Source organism: Manduca sexta, chromosome 6, assembly GCF_014839805.1.
Source record: "Manduca sexta isolate Smith_Timp_Sample1 chromosome 6, JHU_Msex_v1.0, whole genome shotgun sequence".
Lineage (NCBI taxonomy): Eukaryota > Metazoa > Arthropoda > Insecta > Lepidoptera > Sphingidae > Manduca > Manduca sexta.
The window spans coordinates 6,298,955-6,323,665 of record NC_051120.1 but is presented as its reverse complement, the minus strand read 5'-3'; the positions used below and the strand labels follow the sequence as shown (position 1 = coordinate 6,323,665).

Genomic DNA, 24,711 nt, shown 5'->3' with positions numbered 1-24,711 from the left:
CACTCCTATATCATTCAAAGGTTAATAAATACACACCGAAACCACCATGCTGTATATCCTCGCTAGTAAGAGGCGAGGTGACTTCAACTCCGGCGGGTCGGGTGTCCACATATAAAGGCATGTCTACGTTGCTTGGCTCGTAATGTCCTGGTGGTAGAAGAGGCCTGTCTCCCTCATAATCTGAATGCCCGTGGTCGATAGTATGACCTGTGTCGAGGTTGGTCTCTTGCCAAGAAGACATGGGGCGTCGTTTCCCTGGAAAGATATAAGTAATATTTGATTTAGTTTATTTTGTCTAAGTTTTAGTTTTCTAGATGAAAGTGCATAAGTCATAAGGCGCTAGACGCAAGCCGCTTTCAACGAATCCAGTCTGGAAATTTTAAGGAAGACCTGTGTTTAGTTATCGATTACTAAATAGGCAACTGGCTGAAATTGGTGGTAAGTATGTATGTTCAGTCATCTCATTAGCAACGGTAAACAATATCTTAACAATAAATACATTTCTTTTGAGAACATTACATTTACTTATACTGTTACTTTTTCTGTTTCACTCACCAGGAGCAGCTTCATGCGTGCTCTGCAACGCGTGTGACTGCTGTGTCAGATGTCTGACTGCGCGACTCAATTCTTGCCGCTGCCTTTGCAAAGCCGATACTAACTGTTGCACTCGAGTAACTTCTGTAAGATTAAATGAAATTGTTAGCATGATTTAAGTTATGTAAATTAAAATTTATGATAATATTGCTACGATAATAATGATTACTAGATAATATTTATAACGAAGTTTTGCATTATGTTATATTATGATGAAAACAATCACGGTGAACTGCAGCAGAATATCGCCTTATACATCACTTAATGTAATATTAATGAGGTTTATAATAAGAGCACACACCGTCCTCAAGCATGGCGGTGGGATGCGCGGGCGCATGCGCGCGGCGGGCCTGCAGCGCGCGCCGCAGCTGCTGCAGCTCGCGCTCGAGCCGCGCGTTGTCCGCCACTGTCTGCTCCAACTTCTACAATACGCGTAACATTCATAAGGTGAGATAAATATCAGCCAAAGAGAATTTATCAAACTTTCAACACTATAGGCTTGCATGATGTATAAGGCTGTAATACTACGGCACGAACTTAAGGAAAGTCGAATGACATCGCAACTTATAATGCTCATAAATAATAAATAAAATATGTTGGTTTAATTAATACAAATTTACACACTGCCAATGCGCTACAAGCATGATTAAATAGTATATAATAATACACTTTATAATAATAGGAAAAGGAATTAGAATTCTAATTCTCTAGAATCTGTGTAATCCTTTTCTACCTTAAAGTTAATAGTGAAATCTCCCAACCCGATCACGAGGGTCACGTCAATTATTTTAGAGGTACACTAGTGCATAGTGCATGTAATTAATATCAAATCTATATTAAAAAGTGCAAGGATATAGACGAAAACCTTATAAACCTTAGAATTGTGCGCCAACATAGCGTGTACGCGCGCCAACTCCGCTTCCAAACCGCTACTGGTGGCGCCCTCTCTACGACCCCTTTGAGTGATACCCTCGTGGCCCAGTTCGGCCTTATGGACAGTGTCCAGTTTGCTTCGGACACCTATAACAGAAGTAAATATCACAATTAACTTAAAAAGTATGTAGTGGTAATTGAAAAAGGAAAAAAAATGAAAATAATAAATAAATATATCTAAGAACGTCACGAGAACATGGGCGATTTGAACGAAAAAATAAATTTACAGACAAATAATAATGAAATAAATTTTACCAGTAAGCAGAGAGTCTATAGTGTCTTTGTCAGTTTTCAATCCCTGCAATATGGCAGCCTCGTCAGCGAGTTCTTGTTCTAACGCCCAAAGTTCAGCCACCCGCGCCCTCGCTGCTTCTGTCTCCAATGGTTTGCCAGCTGCTACACTCTCCAACCATCTGAAAGTTTTAAAATTGTGGAAATTCCTTTAATTTTAAAATATAATAAACAGGTACATACGAAAGAAACACAATATAGTTTTAGTCTAAGCCAGTTTGATTTCCCACTGCACCTAATGGTAAGTTTAGTAGGGCCCAGATAGTGTCGAGTAAGGATAAATGATTACCCCTCGCTAGTGCACACAAGTATGCCGGCCCGTTTGAAATCGTATATACACAGGCTGGTTCCGGGAACGCAACTTACATGGGCCACTATAGTGGGCTTATACCCGCGTACGATAATGGCTTTCCGAGTGGATACAAATATCGTACCATCAGAGAAACTTGCTTACCTCTGTTGTTCCAATGCGTGTTCAGCCAATACTTTCTGCCTTAATCTTTGATTCCTTTCTAATCTTTCGATTGTTGATCCCGGCCTATTATAGAGAGAGCCAAGTTTCACCATGTTATCAACCAATTGTACTAAAGGCTTGCTCTTCTCATACTGATGTTCTAGTTCCATTAACTGGATTTTAAGTTGTTCCAATCGTTTCAGGCTCTCTTCTCGTTCCATTGCTTTCAAAGAACTTATACAATCCTGAAAGTAACACTTTATTTTTAAAAATGTCTCGATTTTATTAAACGCGGTTTTGTTTTATTCTTGAACAAAAGTCATCTGATAATATTAATCAAAATGTAAAAAACACAAACAAAACAAATAATTAAAAAAATCTAAAATAAAGCAAACAAATAACAAAAAATAAACAAACACCTCAATGCTACTAATTTGAGCGCAACACTGCTCGATTGCCCGATACGTCGCCGCATGACGTCTCCTCAACTGAATGAGAAGCAGTACCAACTCCTCATGCGTCCGACCCAAAAGCTCCCCAGCAGTAGGAACCTCACCCACTTGCTCATTCTGCCCGTGCTGCTGAGCTCGTCTTTGCTAATCACAACAAATAAAAAAGCAAACAATAGAGTAAACAAAAATAACACAAATGTAAGCATAATAAAACGCCATTATGAACGGAATATACCAAGTCCTCGTTTTCAGTGTTCCTCCGGATTCTTGGAGTCACAGCACTGATAGGTTGTTGAGAAGCTCTTGATGGAGATCTGGCTGTTGACCATGAATCCTCAGTTGCAGTCAGTATATTTAACTGGAATTTTATAAAAGTAATAAACATAAGGTCGACAATTGACATCACTTTTAAAAATGCAGTATGATGGTACCTATAAGAAGAACGACTTACGTTTTGTTGTGAAGATGTCATCTGTTGCGAGTTGTATTCATTGGTTGACTTGTCCTCAACCCACCTTACCCTTGGGCTCACAGCACGCACTGGTATATTAGCATCTCTACTGTTTCTCCCAATAGACGTGTTACTTCCGAGAAAAGCTTTCTTGGACAATGCTTGCTGATTTGTTGAATTATTATTTGTAACAGATTCTATATTTGTCCCTAACATTGTCATAGAAGCTGGAAATAAAAGAGTATGCAAATGATACCAAAAGCAAAATAATTTGTAATTAAAATATAATGAAAAAATATGGTAAAACATGATAAAGTGTCAACTTGCATATTAGTAATATTTAATAGTATGTACAATTTACATTCCTGTTAAAAACATGCTGCGTGTTGCTATACACCTTATCGTGTTTAGACCGATGCATTATGCTAAAATTATTTTTATGTCATGATAAATACATAAAAATGCCAAATTATTTACACTAGATAATGACTTTGCTTTGCTGTATATCGTATAAGAAATAAAACTTACATAGTGTACCTTACTGGACCATAGAATGTTAGATACCTTCATTGCTTGCACTGTCAGTTCCAGGGTCCATATCACAGGCGACATCACCCACGACCGCACATGCGCCCGCACCTCGCACGCATCCCGCCCTATCTTTTATTAAACCACTTGACATTAAATCCCATTGACGAAGCTTTTCCCTATCTATTTCAAACTTCTTTTTATTTTGTGGAAGTTTCCCGCATTTGCTTTCTAAAGGTTGCATGACAACGGTTGAATTAGAGGACTCTATAGCCAATTGTTCATAAACACCTTCGTCTGACTGCTGCAAATAGATTTCAGCGTTTTCTGCTAAACTCACGTATACATCGTTTTCATCTATTTTTAAATCTTTTTCACTTAAATTATTTTGTAAACTACCGTTCTCCCTACGTCTCTGACCTCGAGCTTGAAATTCATAATTTACATAGGTAACATTCTTCGATTTTGGAGGATGATCTTTCTTTACACGCTTTATACTATTCATGACGTTAGAATTTGCGTTCAATCTATTCGTTGATGGTGAATCTGCAGGTACTGTGTCTAAATCGTCCAAAGAGCGGGCGTGCCTGTGAGACACTCGTCTTAGATTGTCTCTCCACAAAGAATCTTCGTCCCAATGTTTTTCACCTTGGCATATCACATTTTCATATGCATGAGCTTCTGCTTCAGCATCATAATAAACAGTCGTTGAAGAATTACCGCTACAATGTGACGACATACTCGTAGATGAAAGCTTTGTTAAAGAACTGTTGTTTATAGCATTACAATCAGATGATAAACTTTCCATATTGCTATTGTTGCTTGAATTCCTTTTGCTACCAAGACCTGATATTAAACTCATTGATTCCGATATTTTAGAATTTCTTCCACCAGTAGATTCATAAATATTTTTCATATCTATTTCTGGATCTTTATCAGCCGCGCTCAAAAATTCTACGGAAACGCTCTTAGCTGTTGCAGCTAAATCGAATGGCTGAGTACTCCGGATTGGATTATGTATATGACAAATCTCGCTTTTTTTATGTATGGGGCCCCTTCGTCGTTGATTATTTAATTTACGATGCAAATTGGTGTTTTTTAGATAATGCGAAGTAGGTAAAACATTGATGTGTTCCTGAGACGATAAATCAGAATAGTAATAAGGTGCACTATGTTCAGTAGAACTTTCCCTGCTATGGAAACCAGTAGATGTCGAGGAAGTATTAGTTTCGTTCTGAGACCTGAGAGGTATTTTATCGTTTTCAAATTCTTTAATTTTATCAGCAAAGTTATCACGGTTAAGATTTTTAGTCAACAATTTTTCTTCGTCGTAATTTTTACAATAATATGATATTGGCGATTTCGAAACACCTATAGAGTTACATAAAATTTTTGATGCACCGTAGGACGCTGTTTGCTCGCTTATATGTTTAAATGGCGTCCCAATAGAGTGTCTGTTACCATGATCAGTTGTTACCGTGGTATGATTCACAGGAGTGCTTGAAGATCGTACATGATGGGGCGCTGGTAATGCAGGTGACACTCTAATTTCATTATTACAAGGAACATCTGTGGTAGATAATAACGAATCAGGTACACTATTTTTATCACTTGTGCTAGGTTGTAAGTTATCTAAGTATTTGTCTAGATCTACGTTCATGCTAATATCTTTGGGTACAGGAAATTCATTATCAGCCAATTCAAACAGCGAGTCATCCGAGAGTGGTCTTCGTTTAATCATCATTTCCAAATCTCGATATCCACTTGGATGTCTGAAATCTATAGCCAAATCACTATCATTCAAACTTGTTACTTCTGAAGATATGTTTGAAGGAGCCATATCAAATTTACTACTAACATCAGATTCTAACGACAGCCTAGAAGATCCTCTATCTGCATTATAACTTCTTAATGAATCTGTTTCAATGCTAACGGAATGTTTGTAGTTATCAACCGTAGTGTTATTTAAACTAATAGGCGTTTCATTAGCCTTATTTCTTTCATTAGGTAAACTGGCCCTGCTGTTGCGAATTTTCTCTCCTCTAGATAAAGTATCATGGATAGAAGTGGGACTTCCGTATATCATCAATGAAGTCGCCTTTCGTCGAACTGTGTTCATTTTCTGATTTTCACTTGTTAACATTTTCAAAATTGAGTTATCATGAGCCATGTCCGATTTATCTAATTTATCTAATATGTACTTCGACAATGCTTCGTCCGACAAATTTTCACAAGGAGGCGGCGAGCTTGGTACTGGTGGAGGTGGAAAAATCTCACTGTCAGAACTGTCTTGAATATCTATTACATTACTGCTACCACTCAAATAATATGATGCTGGCCTAAAGGTATCGGAAATACTAAATCTGCTAAAAGGCGTATCTAAAGACATGTCTTTAGATGCCTCATCATCTGCATCGGAGCAATCGTACTTCTCTTTTATCATTTTATCATTCTTTGGTCCCCGCCTTAGAGTTAATTCCTTGGTATCGGCAAAATTAGATGCCGTATCTAATGAAAGCCTAAAATTTCCATTCATAGTTTCCGCTTTAACTTCACTTATAACATTAGTAAGTTCCATATAGACTGGCTCGGGCTTACTATCATTAACACAAACTATCTCGTATGTTTGTGCGTCACTTTCTTCATTGTTCATGTTCATTTCCACATAAGGATTGTCTTCATGGATGTGTGTATGTGGTTTATCATGAATGTTGATAATATCTTGAAGTATACTTTGATGAGGTAGTTCAATCATAGATGTCTTTCTAGGGCTCATTGGCAAATAATGATTTTCACCCGGAATAAATACAGGCGGTGTAGATGGTTTATTGTTGGGTCCTTCTACATGTATTTCTGGTGTTTGGGAACCGTTATTTTTATTGACAAGTGTGCTATCGCAATCACGGCCACTGCTCGAAACGTCATGGTCGGATTCTAATAACACTTCGTCAAGATCATTATCAGTATACTCCAATTGAGTCTCAGATTCTGCTTCGCTTTCATGAGTTTCGTAGCCGTCACCAATCATAGAGTCATTTAGATGACCAACATCTTCCAGATTCTCATGATTACTAATGGTCTCTTCATAATCATTGTCATCATCTAAATTTACTTTAGGCACCGATATGGTACAAAAAATATTTTCGTAAGTGTTTTCAATAAATTGATTATTTGCCCCCTCCTCTTTAACGTTAGTTTCATTTGAATCGTCAACCTGAGCGCAGGATGCGTGCGAGGTTATGGGTCGCATAATGTTTGGACTCGTTAGGTTCACATTGTGAGACCTTCCTGCCTGCATATCTTTAGGGTTTTGCAGATCAGTGCCCGATGTTTCCTCTGAGGTGCAAAAGTGAAACCGATAATTACTATTTCAATAGTAATTGCTCAATACATGTTAATCAATATAAACTCTTTTTAATGATCACCACAGCCTGTTAGTACACATGGTCTTTTGTGTTAGAACATACAAACTACTGGATACGTATACCGTAAATGACTAACCCACCACCGACATTAAACCAAGAAGATATGTTAGTGGCAGTAACCCCGCAGGCAGGAAGGTACCTCACCGCAAAGCTAAGTCATTTAAACGCGTTGCAGGTAGTCAAGGACTAATAGTAAAATATAAACATAAAAATATTGAATAAAATTAATAAGACATAGAGTTTATGGCATTTTTATAGCTTTAAATGGTAACCGATATGAGAAAAGTAGACATGAGAGAATGATGATTTAATATCAAATGACATTTAAATCTATAATTGATATAGGATATGGAAACTACAATTTAAAAAATATTAAACAGTATTTAATAAATAATTAACGCAATGTTCACTATTATCTTCCTTACTTCTAAACATTATATGCCTTGCCAATAACCATTGTTAATGTATGATTAACCCAATCACTGTTTTGTCTCTATTACAAAAAAAAATGACAAAACAATAATTAGATCAACACTGATTAACAACGACTATTGATGAGGACTTTTCTATGTCACATTTACAACGAATCTTTGATCATGCAGAATCATATTTTCCATGCTATTTTTAATGGGAACAATTTAAATCATAATGGAATCCCGAATTTTCATGCTAAAAATCTACTAATGAGAATTTGTACAACAATGTCGTAGTAACATACCTTCATCATCAGAAGAGTAGCTGTTATAGGAAGCGTTTGTGTACGTCTTGGCTTTATATTGATCCGAACGCAATGACTGCCTGCTGTGGTTCAGTGATCGAGCAAGTGAGATCGTGGCTGGCGTGCTCTTTCTCGTCAAAGGCGACTGTAACATTCTTTGCTTCCATTCTAACAATCGCTTCATCGACTCTTCACGCTGTAACACGTATAAATGTTACCCGTTTAGATGAAAATAAACATCCAAAACATCATATTTACATAGCTTGGCGCGAGCTGCGAATATCTGTTGCAGTACAGCTATTTGTACGGTGTGACCGCATTACACGGGTTACGGTTCGCATCCTCACTAGCTAGTTATAATAATATTTAAACAATTGTTGTTTTAGTTCTCCAGTCCCCTTTACAACTTATATACTTTGTTATCAACTACATAAATGCGTAGTACTGTAGCACAACTATTGCGCCTATGAGACACCGAGTTTATAATATGTAACACATGATATGTACAACAAAACTCATACTTATTCAAGTTCCTAATCTGAAAATTGGATCCAGAGTTAATAAGACCATTGAATTTAGTAAATATTAACATATATATTAACAAAATTACCTGTTGAACTTTCTTTTCTCCTTCTTTTTCATTTGTGGAAGGCAATCGTGCACTAGCGGATCTCATAAAGCCATCGGGGTTCAAATCGTATCTGCTAGCTTCTTTAATATAACCACTAACATTAGATCCGTCGCTCATAACGCTGCCACTTCTGGTTAAATAGTCTTTTTGGCTTCCTATAGCTTTTTCTTTCAAAGTCCAGTTAGAATTCAATCCTTCAATATCACTCTTTGAATTATAACTTACGTTGTCACGATTCGCTCGGTTAGTACTAAATTCAGTTTCATAGTTGTTGTTTGTTATTTGTGAATACGCGGAACTTAGTTGCTTTTGGGCTAAGCCACTGGCATATTTGGCTAACGGAATATCCATATTCCGTGGCCCTAAACCTTGTTGCAAATACTGAGCCGATTGGCGCATCTTTTCAGCATAACTTTCTTCTGAATAGTATCTGTCCGAACTAGGATCGTAATATGAGTTGATGTCGAGACTTGACTTAGGTCTTTGTGGTTGTCTCGGAGGATCTAATGCAGCTCTAGCAGGCATTGATTTGTTATGCATCTCATTTCGCTGTTCATATTCTAAAAAGTCTGCACTGTGTGGCCTCGGCATAGGCGGTTGTATTCCACTGGCTTGCATCTTTTTCCGCCGTAAAACAGATGGTCCACTGAATGTTTTCTCTTGAGGCTAAAATTAAAACAAAACATATATTTACTTTTTATATAAATCCTTAAACAAAAATCCTAACAATACATATTTACAATACAACTTACATAATTTCCAGCCGCACTTTGTTGCGAAATTTGATGTTGATGACTTGAGATACTGACATTATCCCTTGTCTGAGAGGGATTAGGCGATTTGGCGTAAGTTTTCCCGTACTCATTTTCTGTACCGCAAGAGCCGTACACATCTTCGTAATCACCTATCTTTTCTTTATTATAAGAAGACATAGCAGTCGATCTGCCATACGCATCTGGTGTTCGCCTCTCTATTAGTAATCGCTCGTTTGCTGCACTATTTGCTCGCACAATCCTAGGATTTAGCTCTCCATATACATCTCTATTATAAGCAGCATCCATAGGTTTAGGAACTGATTGGGGTTCATTGTACGATTCATTGTGAACTGAGTGAGTTCTTTCTTGCTCCATATCAGAACGTGAAGTCTTATTTTGCACATTTTGCTCTTTAGGAGGATTTTCAATTTGCGGTGTCACGTCTTGTAAGAACGGATTTCTCTGCGGCTGTCGTTCGTATATCTGATCTTGTTTGTTCTCCTGTGTCTGTTCGTGTTGCTTCCGGCTCCTATCAAAGCAAGGCGACTGTGGATCAGACTTGTGCATCGATGAAGTACTAGGTTGATTATCTATTCTATCATTGATGGTGTTAGTCAGTGGTAGAGATAAGTTATGCGTATCGTATGATCGTTTTGGATACTGGTGATGCTGCTGTGGCGGTGGTGACTGTGGACTCCGCGTGTATGTCGATTCTTGGTTGGGATTATTCGGATAGTTGGAGTGTTCCGAGTATCGGTTTTGACTAGTGCCTTGACTGTAATGTAATGTTGGCTTTTTGAGTAAGTCGTAGTTGGGATCGTACCTGTAATGTAGTGAATGGATTGGTATTTAGTACATGTTCTGTTAGTAGGACAATACTGCAATGCATCCCTTATTACTTACATGTCGGGACTGGGTGAGTTGTAACCTTCATTTGAACGTCTTGGCTTTGGCGGTGCATTGGCATACATTGGTATTTCTTCTCCATCCTAAAAATAAACATTACAATGTAAATTATGAAGATGTATAGTTCTGTTTACTTTAGAGTTTAAACATAACGAACATATTTAGGTATATTCAGACTATATCTCTTTAAAGTAGAATATGGCCTTAATGCCATAAAATTAGGTTTTTTTAATTCAAAGTAGGCTCTTTATTGGCTATTACTGGTGCAATCAATTTATAGTATCATTTACTGTGTGATTCGCAGTTATAACGACTCATAAGTGCTGTCCTTGGTTCCGCTCTAGCAAACGAGTCTATCACCTGCAACGGTACACGACCGTGCACACAATAATGCTCACCTCTGTTTTAGCAGCTGCCCGATCGCCGTGTTTTTGTGGCGGATCACTGGAAATAGAAATATACAAGGTAATGTTTGGATATACTCAAAGTATTTTTTTTTTAATGTATACTTAATAATTTCTTATGAGAAATCAGTTTTATTTATGATATATTTATGAGATTTTTTTTCATATATAAATAACGGAATATAGAAAAATTGCTTTTGCTCACGGCTTCGCCCGTGTGAAGGAGATTTGCGGGATAAAAGTCCCAACATATATTTTCCTGGGATAGAAAATATCGTATAACCTTCCCTGGGTCTTAAACTATCTCCATACCAAATTCATAAAAATCCGTTTAGTAGATTTTGAGAAAATGAATAACAACAGACAGATAGAGTAGCGGACTTCGTTTTATAATATGTAATCATAAATAATCATAATCTTAATTATGTTTGTGGTTATAGCTAATGAATAATCCATCGTAGAATATACCGAATAATAATATTAAATAGCACACCAATATCAAATGCACTTTCTACATTATTATATGAATGAACATAATGTAAAGTAATAATTAATGCGATCTGTAAGGTCAGCTTACCTAGGAGTCTGCATGAGTGCGGCCATGGTCAGCGCTTTCACCCACTTCGTCATAGATTCCTGATCCGGCGCCGCAAGAATGTACGTTCTCATATTTGCATGCTCTAGTTTGAAGGAAAACTTCCTTAGCACCTTGTCTTCGTTTGAACAAGCCGACACTTTGTATGAAGGCAGCAGCACCGAACCTAGTAGTTTTTCCTCATCTTGACCTGTAGAAAAAAAAACGACATATTGTTTCTTTTTGCTATATAAACAAAATAACAGGTAACATAATATAAGTTTAAATTACTTACTTTTATAGTAAAATAAGCAGTATTCTGACAAAACGAACCACCTCTTTCTCCAAACTTTAAGTCCATCAGAGCCTTGTTTGTACAATATTCCGGACATTGCTACAGGAGCGGAAGGAATTCGCTGTGCAGTAGGAGATCTTAACGCCTGGTTCCCGCCACTACTCCTTCGACTATCCGTAGACGGAGATTTCACACTAGGTGTACTTGATTCACTAGACTTCATTGGTGACATAACATTAGTGTTATTCTTCTGTACTTGATTGTGGTAATCTGAAGGCGGGGACTGACTTTTCCCTTTGTCTCCTTCCATAGATCTTCCATGGGAGTCATGGTCTCGGTAATCCATTTGTTGATTTAACTGCCACTGAGATTCTTGGTATTGTCGGTTTTGTCTGTCCATTTCTTTGTAGTCCATATTTTTACCATACCTTTCTTCACTGGTATCTGGACTGGCATAATCCTTAAAGTCGTTTTTACTACTATACCGATCAAAGTCTCTGTATGAACCATCGGAATATATGCTATTTTGTAAATTTGCTGGCGGCTGAACTCCATGTATTTGTTGGAGCAACAATTGTCGCTCTGCAAATTTTTGCTGTTGATGCATTTGTGCTTGACTCTGATAGTGTAACTGCTGTTGTAATTTCATCTGTTGGATTTCGGTATACTGCCGTCGCAAAAGTTCTGTGTTGCTCTGTGGACCTATTCTATTTGAATATGGAAGGTATGGTTTTGAACCGTATTGATTAACATTAGGCCTATAAAGAGGTTGATGATTTTGGTATATTTGATTGGTTTCTTTCGGTGGGTTTCGTTTTAGGTAGTCTTGGTAGACTTCCGCGTTGTATCCCTTTGGGACGTTGTGAAATAACTCGTGATTGACGTTATGATCTGTATGCACTTCTGTCCTTTCTATCCTGGGTGGTGATTGAGGATAATTGTAATTATCATTGGCTCCGTAATATCTGGCGTAGTCGTGATTATGCCCTGTGCCATACAGCTCATGTCTATTTTCAAGTAGTGGCGACCGCGCATTCATGTTTGAATGATACTGACTTTGAAGCAACTGGTGCATGACGCCATTCGGCTGAATCTGACCGGTCTGTGTGGAGGTAAGGTGGGTGGACATTTGCGGATGTTGCTGGGTGTATATTTGGTCAGGATGCACATGATGCGCCATGACATGTTGTTGAGTGAGCGGCTGTTGTGTCGCCGGCGCTGTCTTTTTGTTCTCCATTGGATACGGTGTCTGCGACGGGGGAGGGTCAAGCCTGCAACAAAAAACAAAACAGATGACCTATCGTGCAATTTATGTTTATTATAACATTTTACGATCGCATGTTCAATATGTAGACCGCAATGATTCAATTTGAATCAGGTAATCGAGCGCGCGTTATCGTCACCATTTGATAAGGTGTGCGTGTTTGAAGAAGTATGTAAAAAGGAGCCACATTGCGTACAATCACGTAACGCTTTGTAACCACCGCGACGCCGTGCGACCAACGTTTGAATGAATTGTAATTAGACACGCTCTTACGTTAAACTTTAAATTAAAAACGACAACAATACGAATTGAAAGTAACAGTTTGGTAAAGGTTTTTTGATACCCACAACTTTATAAGAAAAGAGCACTATGAAAATGTTTATAACAGTCAACAATACAACAACAATCGAATCCAACACTTAGTTAAAATAAGGATTCAATAGTAAAGGGTCGGTACATAAGAGTTGGATTCCACCGACTTATTTACATAAACACGATAAATATACAAATGTGCTCACACTTCCCACGCGTATCGAACGTCTACACCGAGCGGACCCGTGTGAAATTGTTAATTCACTTTTTTATCACTCCGCAATATAAGGCGTTTTTGCAAATTATTTAACCGGAACATTATGCGTCAGTCTGAAGATATTGATCTAAATGTTGCTTTATAAGTACAAACATAGTGTCAGTAACCCAAATCAGTTATCTGTATTAATTGAGTTCGTTTGATAATATCCCCTAGTTTCTTTACTCGTTGCGAGCATGCTCTTGACGGTAATAATAATTCGGAAATGTTTAATTATATTCATAGTGATGTTAAGATTCCGCTTTAGCATGTAATAGATGTTTATCTTATAAGTAAATTGATTCTAAGTTTGATGAACTTGGTGATAATTTTTTGTGTGTTTATAAAATCGTAGAAATTTTATAACTACATAATTTCATATTTAACATATTTTTTTCCAAAAAAGATAACACAGGAATTAATTACCGGTTATCATAAAAATAGAATATGCTATAAAACAATATGAATTTTACATCTAAAATAAATTATAATTTCTTATATTTACGCGAATTTTAGATATCGAAAGAATACTAAGTTCTTGGATTTTATAATTTTGTATAATTGTAAAATGTAGACAGATATTATAACTTTGACTTTTTAAACGACCAAGAACACCTTACTTCGCCCCGTGACCACGAAGGCTGCATCTTCTTCGAAACGTCGGACAAAATTATAAATTAAAAATCCGCGATAAAATTCGATAGGTCCGTTTAATCCGATGTAAAATAAATGACTTATTATAAATACATTTACGCCTACACTGAAACACGATGTCAAAGTAAATGCGGATAATTTTAGACCGGCTAAATTAATATTCTACAAATAAGACGCCTTAATGACCGGAAGGGACACGATAAATGCCCAAGAGTGCCACAACCGGCTCGCAAACGAATCGTGTCAATCATTAGCACTGCGCAGGCGCATTTCGTTCTAATGACTTCTTCAACTATTTTAGATGCTGATATTCTCGACGACAAACTAAATCGGTATTATGATGTTATGAATATGACGGATGCACCTACGTAAAGATTATTTTTCAATAAATACGGCACTCTCAAAATCATTATAGAAAGAGAATCCTTTAAAAATATAAATAAAAGTAAATTATTACTTCATAGAAAAAATATTTGCTTGATAAAAGCAGTTTCTGTCTAATTTATTTGTAAAATTGTGGCTCTAGTTCTTAGGTATGTAATATGCAGTACTAACATAGTACATATATTTAATTGATTCCAATAAAATTTTCTAACACCGGCTGGTAAGTTAAAAAAAAAATAATCTGTCATACAAAAACTAAATCATACCCGCACTTATAATAGCTACCTAATAAATTCATCGCTTAAGTATATATCTCTTTGAAACCTTAATTCCTTGCTAAGCAATTAGAGCAGTCATCAAAGGATGTAGGTCACTCTGATTGACATTGAAAACCATCAAGCGGGCACAACGCGATCTAAACGCGGCCCGGCATTGGCTCCTGGCCAAGTGGACCAGCCCTCGAGCCGAGTGCTCCGCAATGCACGTTATTGCCCACATTATATTTACGTAGACTAAACAGTGGATGTCGCGGTAACGCTTCTTTAAAAATAAACTAAGCGTTTATTACAAAACATTCTGCAGTTGAAAATATTTAGTTTTTGCACGACAGATAAGGTAAGTCGTCGCGCAGACGCTTATGTTGTTTGTAAGATGTTGACTTGTTGCCTAGAAACACTACACTATATCAGTGGCGAAGAATCCATATAATCCGATTCCTGGCGATTTCCGTTTCGTCATCTATGTAAAATCTAATTAATATTAAAAAGCTATTTGCAGACTGCATATTCATATTATTAGTACTGATATGTTGTGTCGGGTTCCTGTTTGGAAAACTTCATCCTTCGCCACTACACTGCGTACTATTTAAGAGTGTCAGTTGCTTCAACTAAAAGTTGACCGCCGAAGGACTCGACGTGTCTTATTAATCGACATTGTACGGGTTTTATACTTGCTATGAAGTTCGGTGTAATTATTATGTCTTTCGAGAATAAAAATGTAATAGAATCTTGTATAAAACTGTTATTTATTTTAATCTATCATCTCTCTGATAGTATCATAAATGCGTTATTAAACTCATCAAAATTACAAAGCTTATAAGTACGGATTAGTATCATTGTCTTGACTAGACTAAGAAGGAGATTAGAGATTCTTTGAGCGAAATAAAATAATTAATAAAATATTAACTAACAACGCTGTGGTGTCATTTTGAGATAGCGCAGTTCTTATCAAGCGCAATACTGCTGTAAGTAATATGTGTTTACCAATCAGTTAATGTGTGCAGTTTGTCCTTGCCCTATAATTACCGATCGTATTTTTTTTTTAATGAAATCAATACGTCACCACTTGCAGTAAACTACGTTATCTAACTTAAAGGTAATGTTGCACAGTATGTAACACTCAATCAACTTTTAATCAAAATTATTGCAAAACCAACCATAGACAATAAGGCTCCGTTAAAGCCCGATGCAAATCTTCATGACCATAAAATTTTACTACAAGCAGTTTCAAGCTTCATTAAATTGCCAATCATTTACGTAACAATTATTGGTGAGTAAAGACCCAAATACGTGCATGGCGACACTAAATTCATTGTTGCGATCCAATTTTATTTAATTTAAATCGTTGATTAAATAGGTGACGACAGTTTGTGAAAGTGGCGAAGGGGAACCCTTTAAAATCAAGGTATTTGTAATTCAAGAAATGACGTAATGTCTTTGTTCCGTTTGTCATGGGAGAGGTTATATCACTTTATTGGAATTTCATAACCTATAGTCGTATATATTGCTGAAAAATAACAAAAAAAATGTGTGGAGCTACTTATTTATCATAGGCTTGGGTATGAAATACTCTCTAACTGTCTGTACCTGCGGCGGCGTCGTGTGACGGGTCGGCCACTTCCCTACAATATGGTTGAGGAGGCCGATGGCTGGCACATGCGTCATACTCGTGAACGGGTGCTGCTTGTGTGGACTGTTCTGCCCATTTCGCTTACATTTCTAATTTCTAATTGCTAGAGGTGCTGGGAGGAAATAATTATAAGGATAATAGAGAAATTTCATGATTCCTGAGAGGGTTGTGCAGTCATATAAAAATTTAAATTAATTTATTCCTTATTCCACGAGCCTATAAATGAACTGCTCTAAACTTTTTTTTTTCTTTCTCTTTTCACTTTATCATGTACTGTAGTCTTTACCCTAAACTGATTGAAAAGAGCAACACCAGAGTTTCTTGCCCGTTCTTCTCTGGTGAAAACTGCTTTCCGAACTGGTGGTAGAGTTAATATTGACGGAATCTAAATAATGTATAACATTTTACAGATTCAAATAAATCATTTCATTTCATTTCATTTCATTGCATTTCAACAAAAGCTCTATTCCAAAATAGCTATTATAAATATAACGACTCCACTAGTAAAACGAATTAATAGAAAACAACAGTTCTTTTCGCAAAAAAAAAAGTATGTCAACCACAAAACAGTCCACGAAGAGCTGATAGCAAAAAGCAGTTTAAACAAAACAAAGCGCAAATACTAGTGAATATTAAAAGCACGTACATTAACAGTGGGTCTTGCGCAGGAAACACAAATTATTCTCCACGCAGCAGACGCTACAACGATCCTCGCAATACAAATGAAAATGAAACAAACTCTAAGCACGTTTTTCAAATTAAATGCTCATTTACTAAGCACCTGTACTATACACGACGTGTTCCACCTTTTTTGACATGGAACACGATCCCACGTTTGAAACGTGGTTAATGAGCTTAGTACATTGAATGAATATTACATAGTAAACACCTGTCTATTTTTAAGGTCACGTAAAATTATAAAGAAATCAATTATGTTAAATCGTAGAATTGTGCACGCTTTTAAGAATTTTAAGCAAATTTTATATAAACACTAGACTGGCATATATCGACTCAAATAGAGAAATAATCAGTTGTCCCCAATGTTTTTAGCACTAGCAATATCGATCAAAATGTACTTCATTTATGAAAAAAATCTTTAAAATTTATAACCAATGAACCATTTATTTAATATATTGTTCATCAATTGGTACTTAAAATCGTCATCATTTTTATTTAATTTATTTTTTTCTCTCTTACATCTATTACAGGATAACCTAATACAATAGTGTAACACAACACAAATAAACAGTATATATAATAATCATCGGTTTGCTTGCTATTAAATAATATAGAAAGTGGATATACTATCAGAGTTTACTCGTTCTTGCATCTTGACTAATAAGCTTTCATCGCATTGATATATTATGTAAATTATACTAGTAAGTTGATAGCCGCAAGAAAGTGTCCAGACTTCAAGTTTCTCCGCGCGTCTCAATTGCAACGATGATGAAAAATAAAAACATAATCGCAAGTATAAAACTTATTAGGTAAATTGTGAAAATTAATTTTCTATCAATGTAAGATAGATTGCTTATAAACATTAAAATTATAATTGGATTCTCGTATCGTCATTTTCTTTATTCTTACATTTAAATTACCTATTTCCCGCTGGCATAATTAAAACTATAGAAGCTATTAAGCATATTCTATTTTACACTTCCTAATTCATCTTTTGAAATCTATCGTTGTGTATCTAGAAAGGTGTCCGCTATACACTGGTAATTTCATATCAGGGCTTTAAACAAAGACGACCTCACTGCTGAGTACATACAAATATTTATTTCCTTACTGAGAAGCGATAGTAATCGATACCGCGTACTCAGACATCGATCTTAAGTAGGAGATATTATCAGAAATAGTCTTAATGCACAGTTGATTATCCTTATGAGTATTCAAGTGCAGCCTGTTAAATGTATAAACTAAGATAAAACAACTTTGTGATTAGTATCGAACGCGGACTTCAGGAAATATTTCGTTCTCTTTTAATATTTATTTATTGCATTAATCATACTGATATTTAACATAGATTGACAGCACAAAATCCAGCTATGCGGATCCTAAGACAACTTTTTGTTTTCCGTTCCACAAAGAAACAGCACAAGATGTGCGCATACGCACATAAGGAAGAAGGGAAACGTATGTAATTATACACCCCAGCGTAATGCGTGTTGTGACGGTAATGGACATGGACAGCTTCCACAAACGGGTTAAATGGATTTTACAGAGCACAAAGCATTTACTGTAGCTAACACAGTTAGTCGATGGCGGTAATAATTCATCATTAAGCCTTCTGTGCGTCTGTCGCCGCTTTCCCATTAAAAAAGCGTTGACGGCACTGAATTGGTCGACCACCGATTCACTGCAGTGGAATGTAAAGGCGCCGATGTGTTGGTACCAGACAGTGCGGTTTGACACCGCAACAGATCGGTTCCCGCGGCGTTCCCGCGCATTCTTGCTCGCGAGGTGAACAACCGGCGGCCACGTCGTCGTCCTTGGAGCCGCGTGCTCCTTTCTACACAGCCTCCAACTACCAGGGTTGCCACATGTCCGCTACCTGTCCGGTTTTGAGCGTCTTTGCCTTATAGCTCCTGTCCTAGCCTAACAGAGTTGGCAATATCCGGCGTTGATTTGAAATTAACCGCGTCTACTGAACTCCTTTAATTGTATATTAAGGCTCGGCTGGAGTTAAATTATTACTTACGGTTAAATAGTGCTTACGAAATTAATTTCTCAACCATAGGTATGATTACTATTTCCTTTTAGTTCATTGATAGGTAGAAATATGACGCAAGCACTATTCATATTTAATGAAATGTCGATATGTAATAGAAGGTAATACATTAAGATTTTTTTTATAAATACAATTATGACTACATTGAGCCGAGCATAAAGGATTGCTCATTCGTTATTTATTAATATTTAATGAAATACCAAGAGTAGAAGAGAGTTTAATAGTGGTACAGCCGGATTAGGAAACCGGTATACTATTTGCAGTTATTTCGAAACTGATGTCAACATCGCACCATGCTCGTCCGGGCCAATGCGTATATTTTTATCTAAACATTGTATTTACATTGTGTTTTATTAGGTTTTTATGATGTTTTTGTTGCATTTAATGGTGATAAACGGCAACCCCAACCACGACAAGGCCCGACGTGCGCACACAATTCACATGTCGGTGGTAATAGTAACTCGAGTACTGTGGACGTATGTCATATGTACAGTCAGACACAAAAGTAGCTGAACGAAATCAAATTTTTAAAACGCTTCTACACGTAAACTTCGAACAAAATATTCTTGTATCTTTATTTAAAATAAAGTTACCTTTGTAAAAGAGGGAAGAAAAAATGATCGTTGTAAAGCACACAAGTTTAAAAGCTTATTGAAATTTTGAATTTTTTCAGCTACCTTTGTTGCTGACTGTACTACAAACTGGTTTAATTTACCTTTATTTCTACGAAACGCGATACTTGGGACTAATGTTAAGTGTTTTCACACGTCATGTACAAAATATAAACTACTTATGTAATTAGACTCAATTTAGAAGGACAAGTTATTAAATTATCCATGTGCTATTTTTTAAATAAAAAAAAACTTATATGATGGTTTTAATTAGAACATCAGGAGAATAAGAATGTTTAGAAATATTTATCTGTCTGTTTATATGTTTGTACACGCATCGTGCAAAACCAACTGCATGGAATTGAATGTAATTTTCACCGATTTATAGCCAGAGTTCTAGCTTAAACTATAGACTTCAGTTTTTCTGGGAAGATATTATAAAACGGGACTTTCATCCCGTAAAACTATTCTGCCCGGCCGGAGCTGCGAGCAAAAACTAATCTATATATATAAAAATGAATCCCTATTTCCATTGGTCACACACTCACGCGTGAACGGCTGGACCGATTTTACAAGTTTTTTTTTGTTATGTTTGTTATTGTCAGGAGAAGGATCCTATGAAAGAAAAAATTAAGGAAGTTGAGCGGAACGTTAGAAAATTTAAGAAAACAGCGATTGACAGAATGCGCGCTGCAAATTCATAGTTAAGACAGAACAACGTCTGTCAGGTCAACGAGTTGGATATAAAAGAGTAATTTATGCAAAAATATCTACATTTTTAAATATTTAAGAAATTTAATACCAATTGCTTACTCAACAATAAAGGACGCACCATTTGCACCTTCAGTTTAACTAAACATTATAATCGTCAATAACAATTGAAAACACTAATTTAAGTTAACAGCCTCTTAACCTTGTGCAGTTTGAAGGTGCCCAGTACCCAAGTACCGCTAAGCTCATTAACTTAACTCCAAAGCTTCTCTACCTGTGCCTTTGTACCTGTGTGTTTGGATTTTAACGAACAGTTTTTTATTAAGATTATCGTCAATTCACACAATTTTAACAAAGATTTGTTGTTGTTAATATTCCTCAGTCATAATCTCAGATTTCTAAAATTCAACTTCCGTTTTAGAAGCAAATTAACTGTCATCATTGAAATGATAATAATATTAAATTATGTATTTGTTTCTTTTTTAATTATTCGGATTTTTAGCAAATAGTTATTCATCAATAGATACATCAACTTCCTCAACTTTTTTGAGCGTATTAATTAGTTACATTCAAAATATTTTTCCATCAATACTTACGATTTAACTACAATAATTAATACACATTTTAAGCATGAATCGAAATTGTCACAGTGCAATATTCCTTCCGTTCTAAGTTGAAAATAAACCACCGTTATCATCTTTACCCCATTGTTTTTGGTTTAGTGAACTCAGTGGTTTTAGACTGCCGACGGGCTGGCGCGGTAACTCTACACTGCTCTACAGGACGCAAGCGACAAAGCCGACAGAAGTTCATTGTAAACTCTTTGTGAACTTTTCATGGTCTGACTGTTACAATGTTAACAAACGTAATATCACCATTACTGCTATGAGTGAATTAATTATCGTTAATGCTTTGTTTGTAATTAATTTGATATTATATTTAGAATAAGGATAGTTGAATGATAATGTGTGAATTTTTTGTGCCAGATTTGTTGACCGCCCACACTACTTATTATATTAAAAGTAAATACTTTCTTGGATAGTAATTACTCGGTTTGCGCCCACCAGCGCGGTAGAATGTAAATCTTAAACCTTATCTCACCAAACAAAGAGTTGAAAGATATTTTATCTGCAGCAAAACACCGGCTCGCTGCCGCATTGTAGCCACTTCCTCATTTATATGCTTCGTTAATCGTTACTATTTAGACTTTGTTTTATTTCTTTTACAGTAATCGCTTTTAGGTGATAAATCCAGGCAATCGTTGTTGTTTGGTTAATTGTTTTCCAAATAATTATGTGTTGATAAAGGGCGCCTTAGAAATTGTAAAAGATATTTTGCACCATATCGTTTATCCAAATAAAGATTTTTTTACAAATTCTAAAAGATTTTCTACTTCAAAGAGACACCGTGTTCCAATATTCGAAACGGTATTATTTCTCCAATAATTATTCAAGATCTAATATAAATTTTTTGTATGTTTGTTTTCATGGCTTTTATAAAACAAAAAAAAAGAAGCAACACGTATGTACATTGGAACGTATATACTTTTTTATAAGACAACCTACTTCCAGTAAAAAATACGTCATAATCGACTTATACGATTAAAAGAACTACAATATGATACTTGTTTAATGAAAGCGGAAGCTAGATTTCTTCGAAGCCAATGAGTATCCTACAGCCGTTGTATTAATAAGTTATTTATCGGAGCGGCATTGAGCTTTAGATGATGACGTCATGCGGATTTTCCGCAAACTTATGTAGCCTGTATAAGGAATATTAAATAATTATTTAATCATATCTAGTCTGTATATGGAATATTAATTTTATACATTTTGTTTTATAATTTTATATATGTAACGAAAAAAAAATTATGTACAGTAGCTACGCCTCGTCTTCGTCGCCTTTTATAGTTAAATGACATTACAATATGGAACAATAATATTACGCTTATAAGAAGGTAAACACATTATCTATCCTTCAGAGATACATGCGTGATGATATTTCTGTACCTCAGTCCGTCAGTGAGTGCAGTGTCAAACTAATTCGTTCAAGCAACTAGCACACTTTTCGATAGGGGAATTATCAAACCATTAAAATACCAGACAGTTTTATGCCTTAGTTTGGTAAACTGGTTTAACAGATTACCACCTTGAAACACTTTTAAAACCTTCCTCGCGTGACGATATATCAAATGCCTATAAGTACTCACAAGTTTCTTTTACCCTTATGTATATGTACGAGTGTTCTATATGCTTTTGTTTCAAGAATAAGGCAATTTTATGTCAAGTTTGTTTAGATAGAAGCTCTGGAAACCTATAAGTCTCCTAAATGTACTTCAATATACTCGATTATTACTTTCGAGATCCATTCCATCCCAAGGTTGTCTGGAAGAGATCGCTTTTAGCGATAAAATAGTCTATTGTAGCTTACTTAATTTTTCTTTGTTTTATTTGAATAAAAATGCTACAATTATTAATGTAGACATGTCATTAATTAGCATTTCGTAATATCACATGGTAAAATTAATAATTATAAAGCTTATAGGTGTTTTTGATTCGATAATCGTCAGCTCGGGCTTCCAATGTCACCCCTAGATAGCAACTGGTACGCTTGTCTCCTATGAAATCATAAACGAATATAAACTCGGTTAAATAGAGGTGTAGTTGTTGCACTTATTCTATGTTCTCGAATATACAGGCGTGATTTTTTTTTAGATGAAATATTCACAAATTGTACAGGACTAGCAACACGACCAACAATAACTAATAGATAGAAATAATACATGGGAGTCTAATACAAAAATTTAAATTTACAGACACTAATAAAAATAAACTTACAATAAGAAACTTGGTTATTCTCAACTGTAAATCAGGTGCTGTGTTTACAAACTTTTGGAACATGATACATCACTTAGTATGCGGCAGATAAAGCCCGTAAATTAGTTCGTGTGGACTTTACGCAGCAGTGTCTAAACTCTACTTTGTAGAGTATCTGTCGAGGAACTAATGGAAGTGGAGATTTATTTGAGGAAACATTGGAAATGCTAAACTTTTCTAAAGTAACGTAAAACAATGGCAACACGAGTACGGACTCTCCTACAAATAAAACAGCTAGTTCTATAAGAATTTAAGTTTCTAAAAATTAAGTGTACTTTAACCTGTTGATTTACAGACGTAGAGGGTCACCAGAATAATATAATACTTCCATCTATAGATATATTATAATATACCCGTGGGGCGGTTCAAGAATTACGTAAGCGGAATTTAAACATTTTTATTCTCCCCCCCCCCCCCCCTCGCCCCTGGTCAGCATAAATAAGCAAAGCTCTTCCCCCATCCTATTTTTACGTAAGCATAGATATAATTATTCCTTTTATTATTATTTTTAGAAACGCTTTAAATGTTCCTTAATAAGTTAAGTGTTGGAAATAATTTTAGTTATTTTGTTATTAGTTTGAATTTTATTTTATTGTTATTGCTGTCTTAATATTGTTAAATTGAGAGTTAGATTATATTGTTAGATGTAAGTGTTTCGGCCAAGTGCTGTAAACTTTCATTGAATTTATAAATAAATAAATTACAAATATTGTTCAAATGTCTTTAAATTTATATTTCTCAAAAAAAGTAATAATATTTAAAGAAATAATGCTGATGTAATCACTATTCAGACCCTCGTACTCCATATCATCGAAAATAAGCAAAGCAGAGACCCCTCCTTCTACTACAGCGCGTACGTTATACTTAAACAGTCCTCTATACATTGAAATTTTTACCCTAAAACCATATAAAAAGATTTCTAAGAAGACACGATCGTATATCGTGATCACAAGTTTCACACCTCTTCCCATTCAGCCATCAGTCTTCATTGAGCGCCGGGTAACACGTGACTAACATTAGCATTCAGATTTGTATAGCCGCGTAGGAGCATCAAGATTGTGCGCCATGGCATTCTCGCCGAGCCTTCGTGACGTCATTTATTAATATTCCATCGATGCCCGGCGATTTCTAGCCAATAAAAATTACTATAAACTGACTATATCATGTGCTTAAATAATATTTAAGGTTTCAGTTGTCGGGGTTTATAAGCTATTCTATTGTCATATAAACATTACTTTAAAGCGGTTATAAATGTAATGCGCGGTTTATTCTTCCTTAATTATAAATAGATTCCAAACCCACACAAAAGCCTATTTATCATATGTATATACAATTATTACGTAGTGTAATTAACATTATTCATATTAAACTACTTGGCTACTTCGTCACCTCAAAAAAAATGGTCGCCGCCTACACATACTCAACACTATACACAAGTATCTGCATGATATTTCAAATAACAAAAGCATAATACACTGATCATTCGAGTTAATTCGAGTGTTGATATAACACAGATTATGTTATAATTTGTATCCAGTGGTATTGTATACCAGTGTAATGCATTGTGGTTTTATCTTAACAATCAAAAATAAA

The 24,711-nt window shown here is 35.8% G+C and overlaps 1 protein-coding gene across 6 annotated transcripts in view; it reads right to left on the bottom strand.

Moving 5' to 3' along the window:
• The window catches only part of LOC115447287, a 56,400-nt gene that overhangs the window by 6,642 nt on the left and 25,047 nt on the right, over window positions 1-24,711 (bottom strand). For 2 of the 6 annotated variants that reach the window (XM_030174290.2, XM_030174292.2), the window contains 9 exons: window positions 11,412-12,682; window positions 11,120-11,327; window positions 10,537-10,582; window positions 10,136-10,221; window positions 9,230-10,055; window positions 8,457-9,143; window positions 7,847-8,042; window positions 3,704-7,039; window positions 3,176-3,402 (listed from right to left, as the gene is read on the bottom strand). In XM_030174290.2, the coding sequence (XP_030030150.1) occupies window positions 3,732-7,039; window positions 7,847-8,042; window positions 8,457-9,143; window positions 9,230-10,055; window positions 10,136-10,221; window positions 10,537-10,582; window positions 11,120-11,327; window positions 11,412-12,682 (6,628 nt within the window). In that variant the 3' untranslated portion in view covers window positions 3,176-3,402; window positions 3,704-3,731. Of the gene's footprint in view, window positions 1-36; window positions 256-555; window positions 679-895; window positions 1,017-1,459; window positions 1,615-1,782; window positions 1,941-2,272; window positions 2,518-2,691; window positions 2,869-2,959; window positions 3,083-3,175; window positions 3,403-3,703; window positions 7,040-7,846; window positions 8,043-8,456; window positions 9,144-9,229; window positions 10,056-10,135; window positions 10,222-10,536; window positions 10,583-11,119; window positions 11,328-11,411; window positions 12,683-16,835; window positions 17,019-24,711 lie in introns of those variants that run through there. The other 4 variants (XR_005113776.1, XM_030174294.2, XM_030174291.2 and 1 more) reach the window with 4 other exon arrangements.